Source organism: Pleurodeles waltl, chromosome 12 (genome assembly GCF_031143425.1).
Source record: "Pleurodeles waltl isolate 20211129_DDA chromosome 12, aPleWal1.hap1.20221129, whole genome shotgun sequence".
Lineage (NCBI taxonomy): Eukaryota > Metazoa > Chordata > Amphibia > Caudata > Salamandridae > Pleurodeles > Pleurodeles waltl.
Window position 1 is genome coordinate 664614938 of NC_090451.1, and position 12606 is coordinate 664627543.

At 44.7% G+C, this 12606-nt stretch overlaps 2 protein-coding genes across 4 annotated transcripts in view; one reads left to right on the forward strand and one right to left on the reverse strand.

Moving 5' to 3' along the window:
- ASH1L (ASH1 like histone lysine methyltransferase) overlaps positions 1-4522 on the reverse strand; it is a 719892-nt gene extending 715370 nt beyond the window's left edge. For both annotated transcript variants that reach the window (XM_069218459.1, XM_069218458.1), the window contains exon 1: positions 4385-4522. The gene's annotated coding sequence lies outside the window, so the exon portion shown is untranslated. The remainder of the gene's footprint in view (positions 1-4384) is intronic.
- A 221-nt stretch (positions 4523-4743) lies between these two features.
- Positions 4744-12606, forward strand: part of DAP3 (death associated protein 3) — a 55650-nt gene continuing 47787 nt past the window's right edge. The window contains exons 1-2 of one of the 2 annotated variants that reach the window (XM_069218462.1): positions 4744-5784; positions 11701-11746. In XM_069218462.1, coding sequence (XP_069074563.1) covers positions 11705-11746 — 42 coding nt within the window. In that variant the 5' untranslated portion in view covers positions 4744-5784; positions 11701-11704. Of the gene's footprint in view, positions 5842-11700; positions 11747-12606 lie in introns of both variants that reach the window. The other variant, XM_069218460.1, reaches the window with a different exon arrangement.

The window sequence follows — 12606 nt, forward strand, 5'->3', positions numbered from 1 at the left end:
ATGACTTCCTGTGGAGTCTGTAACTGTACATCTTGCAATAGCTCTGATTATGCCTCTCTTCCTAAGGGCAGCTCTCAGTTGGCAGAACACCTACTAGGCAATAATTGGAGGCATCATATGCACACCTGAGCATCAAAACACCTACTTGGATAAGTGTTTGTCACTCAACGGCACATAAGGATCAAGCTATACTTGTGTACTGCACTACATTAACAGTACTCATAAGAAAACGTAACTTTTGTTATGCTTGCTACAATCAAAGCACAGACTGTCAAATCAGAGTTCAGCAAAGATTCCAATAATCATAACCACATGAAGAGGAGCAATGAACAGCTGTAAATAGTGCAAGAATCCGGGCAGTTGTCAGGTTATTTGCTTAACCGTAGTAAGACACAAAATATTAATCGAAACATTGAGTTTCGCGATAGCAGAGTGGTAGAGGGGGTGTGTATTTGGGGGCTACTACGACCTCTGAGTTGGATCATTTAGAAGAAGAAAATCTAACTCCCATCATATAACCCTGCATAGAATGGACAACTTACATTTAACTATTGTGGGTCTGTGTTACGTCGTCAGTATGATTGTATTGCCAAAAATGTTGTATTTTATTCGGGCCATACCTAGGGTTTAACAGTTTCTGGTTTAAAGACTTAGATAATATGCTCTCACGATTTATGTGGGCTTATTCTAAGGCTAGAAGAGATCTTAAATATCTGACTTTACCTAGAGAGAGAGGTGGTTGGGCACTACCAGACTTTAAACTATTATTGGGCAGCCACTCTTCAATATATGCAACCTCTCTTCAGTGGTTGGAGGGCAGTTCGGGGGAAATACCATCTATTTATGAGGTCTTATTGGTGAAAGAAGCCAGAGGTTTACTACGGAGGCAGGTGGAACCCAGTTATTTTAAAAAAGTCAAATTTAAAAACCATCTATGGCGCCTATTGGGTTTGGGCACTGTTATGTAAAATAAAAAAACTAGGGCTGGGTGCGCTACAATCATTACACTTCACTACAGAGAAATCTAGTACGCCTGGATATTTTTTAGAAGCTGACTAATTTTAGAATGGGTTTTTTTGCAGAGTCGGCTAATTTCCAACCACAGCACTACAAGACTATTTGATTTGTACTATACCCCGCGGTAAATCGTGAGGGGGGACAGAACGGCTGGCACTATATGTCACCAGTGTAAGTGTCCTACCACTGATATCATACATGTTTAGTACCTGTCTGGAGCTGTTGTGGAGAGGAATTGAAAATCCTTTGAGTTATCTTTGGGTATTCACGTGGAGATAACCCCTCAACGTTTAGTGCTTGGCATGCATAAAGATGTGGTTCCCAGCCATGTTCAGCAGTTTGTATTGAAAGCCATGGCAGTGGCCCGGCTTTGTATTGGGTCACTCTGGTTAGAAAAGGGGTCACTACCTTTACAGCAATGACTAGCTTGATTTACAGCAATTTATAATTTGGAAAAGGCTCTGTATGATAGGACAAGCAAAAAATCTAGTCTGAAGGGAAAGTTGATCTGTGCCTTCTTTTTGGATTGGTGTGGGAATTTGCCAGTATGAGGGTTTATTCTGAAACTTAACTGCTTTTTTGTTAGTAGCGATTGATGAAATGTTATTATATTTGCTTCTCGCACAACAAATGTATTTTCTGCAGATTTTTTTCTATGTACTGAACTGGGGTTCTTATTTATTTTTTCTTTTGGTTGGCTCTAAGCTTTGTACGGTAAAGGCTATATCTGTGTGCTATATACATCTTTTTAGTTGTCAAATGTAAACAAAAACAATTTAAAAAAAAGATATTGAGAGTATTCTGTTCAACAGACAATGAGCTTGAACTAAAGGTAAACAGGTTTTGGATGGAGGAGGCGGCATGCTCCTGGTGCCAGTGTATTACTTTCACATCAAATACATGAATATCTTCCTCAGATATTCAGGACGCTGACTGGTCGAAATTTATACAGAGAAAAAATTAGGGACTGTTTGAAGGGTAACGGAACTCACCAAAATATGGAATGGGTTGGTAAATTATTTGTAAGTGGCAGGAGGCAAAGAAGCTAGTACAAGGGAAAAATTGAAGTGAACGGTAAAGAGCGTGAAGTGAACGGTGATGACAAACTAGAGTATAGCGTTGGCACGGCTAGTACTCGTGGGCAGTGCCATTGACGGGGCGGCTGGCACTACGTAATGCCCGGTGATCACTACAAGTTGAGGGGGGTGTGAGCGATAACCTGGAAAAGGCAGCCGTTCACCAATCACAACAAGCACAGCCCCCGCTGATGATACCACCCTCTGGATACTATGTGCTTGATGCGGCAACAACCTGTACCAAACTGCGCGATGAGCCGTGGGGAGTCGGAGAACTAAACCCGGGGCCAGACAGGCGACCCTCGATGCATTGGTAGTACGCTGGGAGGGAGGGACGAAGAGGGCAGCTGGAGAGCCTATTTACCTTTTCCTTTTTCCCTCCTCCCCTGGAGACTGGGCTCGGTATCTGTGCAGTGTTGACACTGCCGAGGGGCGGGACCCGAGGCTCAAACCAGATAATCGGAGCCTGGTCTGAAGACAGGACTCTGAGCCACCGCCGACCTCTGGCGGCGCCCGGGGAGCCCCAAAGAGACAGCGACCTGACAGGCGCACGACCCTAAAACCTACAGAGGGACGGGCAGGCGACGACTGAGTCTTAATCAGCCGAACACGAGTCATGGACCAGATCAAAGACCTGCATGCTGGGGCGACTCTTCAAAGTGGGGGCGAATCACCCCTTGTTGAAGTCGTTTATAAAAACGAAATTTATATCGATAAAGTATAAATAGCATTCATGTAGCGGGTGAAGCAGAGCACAAAATAAGGCTGCGCGCGGACCACCAGAGTAACACGGGGGAGGGAGGAGCGGAGTGAAAAGCATCACCGGTGGGACAACAAAACAGTAAAAACCTTTCACATCACCACAGACGATTAGAAACCACAGCCCCGTGCGTACATAGCGGAGCCACCGCTGGCGAAAAGTTATTGATGCCGATGGCACAGCAGGAGGCACGGGTGGCGAAGCAGTCGGACACCGCAGAAGGAAAGAGGGAACTATATTAACCCACAAAATAAAAACGTCGGATTTACAATCGAAACAACGTGCAGGGAGATTGGATGTTCGGGGCTGAAATGGAAAGAAGGGGGTCACGGTGTGAAAACGTGGCGATCAAATTACACAAGAGACAAAGGTCAAACAAGCAGCCTAGAGCTAGAAATGACAAGGATTTGGGCTAAACACGTCTGTTATGTTTGCATGGGCGGAGGTCAGGGGCGAGTTCGGGGATAAGGGCCGACGCACAGGGAAAGGGTGGGCAAGTGGCAAAGTCAGGCAGGAGCACTTACAGAAAATGAAAAGAAGTGGGAGTGTCCGGTACACGTGGTGATAACATTACGGGATAGGTGGGGGTGTAGGAGGCATAGGCGGAGCAGAGAGGTAGCCAAACAGTGTACGGGTGCACACAACCCATTGCGGGCATATACCACAAGGACAGGGGGACAGAGAACGTTCCTTGAAAGAAGAGCATGTTAGATGAAGTATGAGACCAAGTGGTCTTGGTTATGGTTGCTCGAGTGAAATGACAGTGTTGGAGGGCAAGCATGTGCTTCGCTTGTTACCAAGGGCAGTGCTTTAAGTGGGACGGAACTGTCAGGTACAGAGTACATGCACTTCTCAGCAAAAACGAAATACTTTCAATTGGAGAGTGATACCGCTTCTAATAAGCGAGCGGGTCATTTTTCAATTTCAAGCTCTAAGTGAACCGGCAGGTAAAATGCAGCCACACTCGTCCTATTACGAAGGTGGGCAACGGTGACAGGTGGTACTGTACTGTTGATGGGTCCACGCAGAAGACGCAGGAGTTAAGTCATAACAAGTGGAAATAGAAGCCCAAATAAACACTGACACAGAGAGTTGTCAAATGGCAAGGAATGTGGTTGACAGGGAGTTGTTATGATGCACTGGGTGCAAACCAGCTTGCGGCTGAGAAGCTGAGGCACTCGCGTTTATGGGTGGTACAGGGAGCTGGTCATGCAGGGAGAATACGGAGCAGGTGGCCCACGTCCATAGTGACACAAGTACGTGGTTGTATCCCAAATCCACAGATATAGATAGGAGCATGGAGAGGAAACAGGGGCCGCTAAAGAACGCGGTGACCCAGTAGTAGGGTGGTAGCCAGATGACGTACACAGAAAGGTGGCAGGTGTGTGTATCACAAGGTGCTGTCGAGGGACAGGGTGGCTGTCAGGTGACATTAGGGCTGTGAGGCGGTATACTTGACTGCTGGGAAGGGCATGGAGAGAGAACTCCCAATAACACGTAGCCCTCCCCTTCGACCTCTCCCCCAGCTCACCGTGCTTCGCTGCTCCAGGCCCGGCCCAGCCCCTCCTCTCGACTCTGATAATAATATCACAAGATGGCGGCGAGGGGTCCCGGCCCTCGGGAGTCCCGGGAGCCCGGCCAGGCGGCCCCTCCTCCGCCCCCCGCCCGCGGCGGGTGTCTTGTTGCCGTTGACGCTCTCAGTCCCGCGCGCCACCAACCCGTCTGACGGCTGCTAGGCCGCGAGCTTCGCCCCACGACACGCTCCGCACACGTCACAGAGGCAGCGAAGCGGTAGCGCGCGAGCCCGAACCCAGCTGCTGCCCTCGCGCCCCCATCCTTCAGCCAGCGCGAGCCTGAGCAGCGCAAGCGGAGCCCACAATACCCCGCGGCCCCAACAACTTCACTCCGCAGCGCCACCGTGCGGACTAACGAACCTTCAAAACAAGGATGTAGGCGCAAGAACTGACTAAGGAGAGCTTAGTCCTTCCTCTGTGCCTAACACGTCGGACTGTAAACTTCTAAATTTAAAGGAGCAGCTAGCGCAGGCGCACACAGCTGAGCGTCATAATTGGCAGTCATATTGAGGTCAGGCAAAGCGACGTTGTCACTAGATCACGCTTACTATGGAAGCGTAGGTGTTGCCGCCCTATATAAACGAGACATTTTGCAGAGTTCTACGCACAGACGCAGTTATAACAGTGCCTAGTTCAGCACCCTCTACTGTAATCTTTATTGATCGCTTTTCTATCTTTAAGGCAACATGGGAGGCCATTTTGAGCAGCATATTCTATTATTGAAACTCGCCTATACCCCAAAAGAAACCTCTTTCCTCTGTGCTCTCTGATCAAGGCGCCAAGTGTGACATGGAAAGATGTACCTCAATATTAACCCGGGCTTCTCCTTATTTCTAAGTATTTATTTATGATATATACATTAAAGACAGGCATGCAGATATTTAGATGTCAGAAAAATTCAAAGGCATTAGTTTTAAGAGAGATATGAAACATATACATTTTCTCTAGCAGGCTTATTAGGAGTTACAGCACGCCTGCATCCATTTGACTGGTTCAGTAATTCTTCATAGTTGAATTTAGTAGAGGTGTAACCCTTGCAAGCAGTAAGATGCATTTTCATTCGAAGATGGCTGGGTTTTATTACGCGAACCCGCGAGGGAGATAGCTCTAGAGGCCTCAACTAATAGGGCCCATATTTTGTTTTATCTGCCCACTTCATAAGGACCAAAACATTTTTTTCGAGATGCGTATTTATGCCGGAAAGGCGGTGATGTTTACGAGTTTACCAGCCTGGGTTGAGATGACCTCACTTGTGCTGCAGTAAGATGGCTGCGCCCAGGCAGAGTGTATTTCCACTTCCGGGTCAGGGAATTCCCAGCGTTCGGATGATCGTGGAACTGACCTGTTGTCAGGCGTGGTGAGTGATGCAGAGAGATGCGCCTTTTTGGGGTGTCAGGAATGACAGGAGGGGAAGGTGGGCATGTAACTCCCTGCAGGATCTTGTGTCTGTGTGTGTTCCTCCTCCCTCGGCCACTTTATGGATCAAACGACTGTGTGCAACCATGTGTCACTTTGTGGCATAGATCGACGTGTGTGCATGAGCAATGTTATGGGCGGGTTAAAGCTATAAAGGTGGTAGGCGTGTTATTCTGCCCACCACCCCGTCTTTGATCCTGAGCACTATTGCAACAACCGCTTATGTCTGTGTGCTTCTCCCTCGACATTGACCACCCCATCCCTACTCGAACCTGTTAACATGGTCTAGGACGTGCGACCTTTCTGGCAGAACGCACGGGGGTGTATGTGAAAACTTGCGTTTATGGGCCAGTTTGTTTTAAGTGTAGATTTAATGGCTACATCCAGTGCCCTGTCTGTCTTCTATTCATTGGCACTGGATGTACGATAACAACACGCTTGTGTGCCTATCTGCGTAGAGTGTTGTGTAGTGTCTTTGCCAGTCTAGGTACCCGCCAATGATTACGCCTCACATCAAGTTGTGTATTAGACCCCTTTATTCCTCCGAGTGTAACTGCAAACTCAACATTCTAAACCTACATTTACTTCACCGTGCACTAACACAGTTCTTTGGAGTCCATCAGGAACCAAAAGGGTTTCATCATTAATAACTCACACAATACTACATTTCCCCTGCAGTAAAGTGGACACACGTTGATTTTTCAAACAACACAACACTGCCCTCTGTTAAATAAAAAAGTCATTTTTTTAACCAATATATACACATTCATAGTTCTTGTATGAACCTAAGAGGCGTACTGACTACCCTTCTTGATCGTGTTTTTGGAAACTAGGAACTGGCAATAACAGAAGTGTCCATGATTTGCATTGGCGATGCAGGAGCAACAAAAGTCAGGGGTGTTTCAATTGTCTTCTTAGAACCAGTCTCTATATTGACAGCAGTATCTGTTGAGTGGTGAGCTACGTCGGAAATGCAAAGAATCTTGCGTAATGGACTTCCTAGAATGTTGGGCAGTCACCATGTGTCCTTTGCTAGTTACAACATGGACTGGCTCAGCATCAAAGAGAGCATCAGACGTACGTTTTCTCAATTGACGGACAAGCCATTGAGCTCCTCTAGTGAAAACAATGTCTTTAGCATGGCGTCGCTTGTCTGCATAGGCCCTCAATAAGTCGCAGCTGTCTGATATGTGAAAGACATCCTGGCAAGTTTCAGAAAGTTGATCTGGGAATGCCTTCTGCCCTTTGCTTGCCATTGGCTTTGTGGTTTCTAACTTACGTTTTCTGGCTTTCCATTTGCTGGCTTTATTTGCTCTAGGCGCCCCAGCTCGAGTTCATACCTCCCCATGCCAAAGCCATGTTTACAGTATTTTTCTGCAAACTTGTTTTTTGTAATAAACAGGCCTGTAAATCTTGTTCTTATCTCGTTCCATTTGTGGGCATTCAAGGACCATTGTCAAAATGTCATGCTGTGTCTTCGAGGGAGCCTGCATTTAGCTGACTTCAAAGTGAGAGCATTTACTGGAAAGAGGAATTCAGCATACTTTCTCCATGGAGCCTGCTTGTGCCCTTTTTAAATTTTTAGACATAGTCATCTCAAAAGGTATCTTGTTCTTCAGCTGCACAAGACATTTGCCTTTCATCCGTGGGGCATGAAGTTCACTATTGGCATTGTCAGGGTAGTTGGCAGGCCTGGTTCTAGACGGTGGTTTGGGGGGCAGGCCCTCCTAAAATAGCCCCATGGTTCAACCAAAATAGCCCCGTTGCCCACCCAAGGCCCATTCACAAGTAAAAAAACAATCCTTTGTTGTTTACTTAATGAAAAGCACAACAAAGGACTGCAGCCTCGCTTTCAAAGCGTAATGCCTGGGGCTCCCATAAGTGCCTGGGGACAGTGGTGAGGTCATAGGGATGGATTGCTATTACTCTGCAACTGTAAGTAGAAGGAGTTCCTGAGGCATCCCCACTATATCGAGACCGCAACCTGACCCACTAATTAAGAGTTGCCTTTTCATGTCAACTTTTCTTTGACTAATATTTTTCTTCACATAGCAATCATCTTCACTTTCACTTAATAATGATACTGAAGAACGTTTTGACAGTGATTTAGATGACGATCAACTTCTTTTGGTGTTGATTTGTCTCAACTGATGTTGTAGCTTGGCCTTGTGTGCGTGTGTCCAACATCTCTTCTGGAACGTGCAGGCAACCATTTTGTCTTCTTGCTGTGACATACTTACTCTTTCCTTCGCCTTACAAACCGTTACAACATGGTTTTCTTTCCCACAGCCTTTGCATATCTGCCCAATGGCGGACATTTACTTTTGTGTGGAAATGAAAATCCACACGTGAAACACAACTTCTTTTTCCATGGATACATCATTTTGTGTCCTTCTGCATTGGGCTTTTGCTTACTTTCAAGTTCATGACTGACTGACTTTGGGCACCTCTGACCTCCATGTCAGCAGCTTGTTGATTGGCACACATTTTAGATGTGGCAGCCATGAGAACTTGCTCTAGACTCAGAGTTTCTCTCAGCATTCGTTGTCTGAATGAATCTAACAGGCATCCATCAATAACTCTGAGATGTATTGCTTGCTCATCGTTAAATTCATTGAACTTAGTGTTTGATGAGAGTATCCAGTCGCTCAACAAATTAGTCTATGGTTTCACCAACTCTGTGGTTCTTGGCTGAAAATGTAACTTCCATAATCTACATTTGGCATTGGATTGTACTTGAGATTCAAGGCTTCTTTAATTTGACGGTATGTAACTTTGTCAGTTCGTGACATTTTCTTTATGACTTCTATTGTGCCCTCACCAGCAAGATTCTCAAGCTATTTGATAATCTTCTTGTTATCTGTTTCTTCTAGTGCATAAATGAAATAATCAAATGTCTCTGTCCAGGCAGGCGATCTACTGCCAATATTCTGCTTTTTGGCAGCATTGAAAAATGGTGGTGGGTTCCTGAAGGTGGCAGCATTATAACTGTTTACGGGATTGGCTGACACTGAGAATGGAGTTCTCTCTGATACTGTCTGCTGTCCACTAGGTCCAGCTTCCCTCTTTCATCTCTGAGGCCCTGTGGTGTGCTGGCCTCTGAGTCATCTTGGACAGTCTGTGGAACTGTGACCTCCTTCTTGTTCTCCATTGGAGGCCTTTGCTTTTCTGGAGACCTCTAGAGTTGTTTTGAGCAGTCGCACAGCAGCTTTGATGGTGTACCACTTCAGGTGTTGGACAGCTTAGTAAGCACAACCCCATGCATCTTTTTGGGTCTCTTCACCCGCTGTTAACATCAAAGAGCTCTTCTTGCCAATGCTCTAGTAAGTACAACGCCAGTATGCTTTATTATCAATCATTCTGTCTGCTAGTACTTTTGTGTATTCCACTTGTAGTTGACTATTGTAGTTTTTAGCGCTTTTTTTCTGTATCTGTTTGTGTCTTCCTTTAGCGTTGTCACTCCGTATGAAGTATAACTTTATGTCGCGTAGTAGCGAGGTAGCTCTCTTTACAGCCTTGGCAGCAGGTTCTTGTTCAACGATGTATAGACTTCTCAGTGAAGCTTTTGTTATCTTCAAGTGCTTCACACTGGCTGGAGTTGTGCTTTGATTCCACATTCAGCAAACATCAAGTCCACACCAACGGAGACACATGTGGCATGCACAAGCAGGTTGCTTGCATCATGGCAAACTCTCTAGGAGAGCACTGTAGATCTTCGGGGGACTTATCCTCTATCTCGTCACCAGTTGTAGTGTCTTCCCCAGCCTGGTTACCTGCCAATGAGTACATCACACACTGAGCTGTGTACTAAACATCTTTATTCCTCTGCATGTAACCGGGAACTCAACATTCTAAACCTGCATTCACTTCACCCCACTCTAAATTTACGCCACAGTCCTACGGAGTCCTACAGGAGCCAAAAGGGTTCTGTCATTAATAACTCACAAGACACTACATGTAGGTTCCCTCAGACTTTGTATTTGATGGGTTCCTTGGAGAGTATATATACCCAGAAGAAGTATGTAATCGTTGTTTTGTTTTTGAACAGTTCCTCAGCTTGAACTTGCTTGACGTTTCTTCTCCTTTGAGTGTCCTGATGAGCAGGATTGGGTTGAAGTAAACAAGTTTTAAATAGCATTGAAAGAAATAGTATGTCCTTGCAATAGTCCTGATAGTTCCCCTGAGGAGTGACACTTCAGGGAGATGTAAAATAAACAACAAACTTAACATACAGTGTAAGTTTCTATCGGTAAAAAACACAACTATATAAGTATCCATGAAATCATGTCACTTTTCAAATATTAAAAGGAACAAGCCTGCAGCAAGTCAAACAGATAGATGTATGTATGTATGTATGTATGTGCTCATAAAGGGGTGTGGCCCTGGGTAAGATAAAGGGTAGACTGTTGAGTCAGGTGTGTTGCAGACCAAACATTAACTTGATTAAATGCTTCCAAAGTAAGAATACAGCTGTTGGTTTCAGCACAGGCAATGTAAACAATATTCTAACCTATCACATCTTGTTAAAATTATTTTTTCACTGCCACATATTGCCTGTATATTTAACAAACTGTCTGCTAATTCAAAGCACACTGTTTTTATTGGCCTCGGTGTAATAACATCTTGAGATGTGTTTTCTGAAGTTGTTCTCTTTGAAAGTGATGATTTAGTTGCATTATATCTTAAGTGTTCATTTTGAAGTGTTGAAGTAATGATGCTCGGTCAAGGATTCTCTACACATGCTTCAACATATTTTGTTTGAGTTAATTCTTCACATGTAGAGCCTTTGTGGTGGAGCGAAGACCTATCCATTGAGCAGTGGCTAGGTCCAGTTTTATGACATCAGCCTTTTGTGCACCACCACCAACCTGTGAATCGTACCTTTTTTATTTGCAACAGTATTTACTGTAACATCCAAGCTGGTGTGCTGACCATTTGCTCGTTTGAGTAGTTTGAGGATTAGGCCAGTCCCGAAGCTGGAGATGTTTTCTGTGCGCTATAGTATCCTTGGTGCGTCTTCAATATCTAACGCTTAGCAAGGCAGAGAAAAACAGAGAATGGTGATGGATGGCAAACCCTTACCTCTATCATGACTGTTCTTCCCGAACTAACGTTTATTCCTTTCAGTTGACCTTGAGACCCGCTCTGCCAGGCTGGAACCATAGGTTCTTTTAACAGGAGTATTCGGTTTCTGACAAATCAAGTTTATCAGGCTGGTTTCCTGTGGTACGTTACAGAAGAAGGGTTTTCTCTGCAAAACTTTGTCCTAGTATCTTAACATACATCAAGGCTTATTTTCTGTAAGTTCTTAATGGGAGCCCATTTCAAAGGCAGGGGATCAGCTAGAGAAATTTGAGTGTAGGCAAGTGCTTTAGGAAGGTAGACGGCGTTTGTAGTGCATGAGTTAAGTACTTGGCTGGTTGTTCCTTGGGTCAGCTCACAAACACAATAGGATTGCCTAAATATTAAATCAAAGCTTTGTGGGGTTCCATTTTTCTGATTGCTATCCTATCACCTTGAACTCTGTACCTTCCATTTACTCTTTTAAATTTAGGAACATGCTAAGGATTAGGTCCATATTCCCAGGATTTGAAGCAGACTGGTTTGTAGCAGGAATCAGTTGTTCATTTTCATAGGGTCCCCTATGTGTACAGAAATAAATAAACAAATGTTGTTTTTACATTCTGTATGAAGGTTGTAAATCTAGCTAGTCGGTGGGCATTCAAACTGTGGAGTTAGACATTCTGCTTAGGATGGTCCTGCAGTCAGTGTGCGACAAACCACTGCTTAGTCTTCAAATTCCTAGGTTGGTGTTTGTATTCACACCCTCTTAATTTCAGTCTTTTGTCTTTTGCAGAAAAATGTTCAGAACATTGAGGACATGGTTGCCTTTGTGCCCACAGGTGAGTTTTGGAATGTACCTCCCCAGCACTCCTCAGTCTTACAGCTAACCGCGTAACCGCTTGTGAACGCACAATACATTTCTGATCTAGGTTATAAACATAGACTATTGTGAAGTCATATTGTTTTATGTTGTTATGGGCTTCTGTGTAAATTGGTGGAGATCTCCATTGGCTTATGATATGCAGGCGAAAGTGATTCTGGTTGCTGAAGATGATGTGTGTGAATGAGAAGTTTGGTTTTAGACCTAAGTGTATTTGTGCTTGTGATGCATGGTTGTCCTAGTGGGATGTGTGTTATGTACACTTCTGAGTGTGGGTGTTTAGAATGGAAGTTGACATGTTGGAGTGATTCTGGTTTATAAAATTATATGTTTAGTATGTATGTACATAGGATCTATATATTTTTGCAACTACAGGGTGTTTGGTTGGTGCAGTTTTGTGGAGATAGTGAATGTAGGTGGGCATATGTTGTGCACAGATAGTGGAGGGAGAATATGTGTAAGTGGAATCAGAGTGGATGTTGGTAGGATCTAGGGATATTTGCTTTTAAACGAGCAGTTAGTAATGGGTGCAGTAGAGTAAGGGTGTCATGTTTTGATGGGGGTCGGTCAGGACAGCTTTAGGTGGGGTGAGAGTGCTGTAGAGGAGTGGGAAAGGTGGTAGCATTGAGAAGGGAACGTAAGAGCAGGAGAGTTGAGGATGTGAAATAATCCCCAAACTGCATGATTGTCTTTTTCTCAGTATCTCTAGGGAAGACAGTGAAAATATAGACTAATAAAATAACTATAGGCAAAGCCAGTGCCTTAAGTGAAATTGGTCCCTTCCAGCCCCTTTATTCACATTTATAACTTTACTGGCAA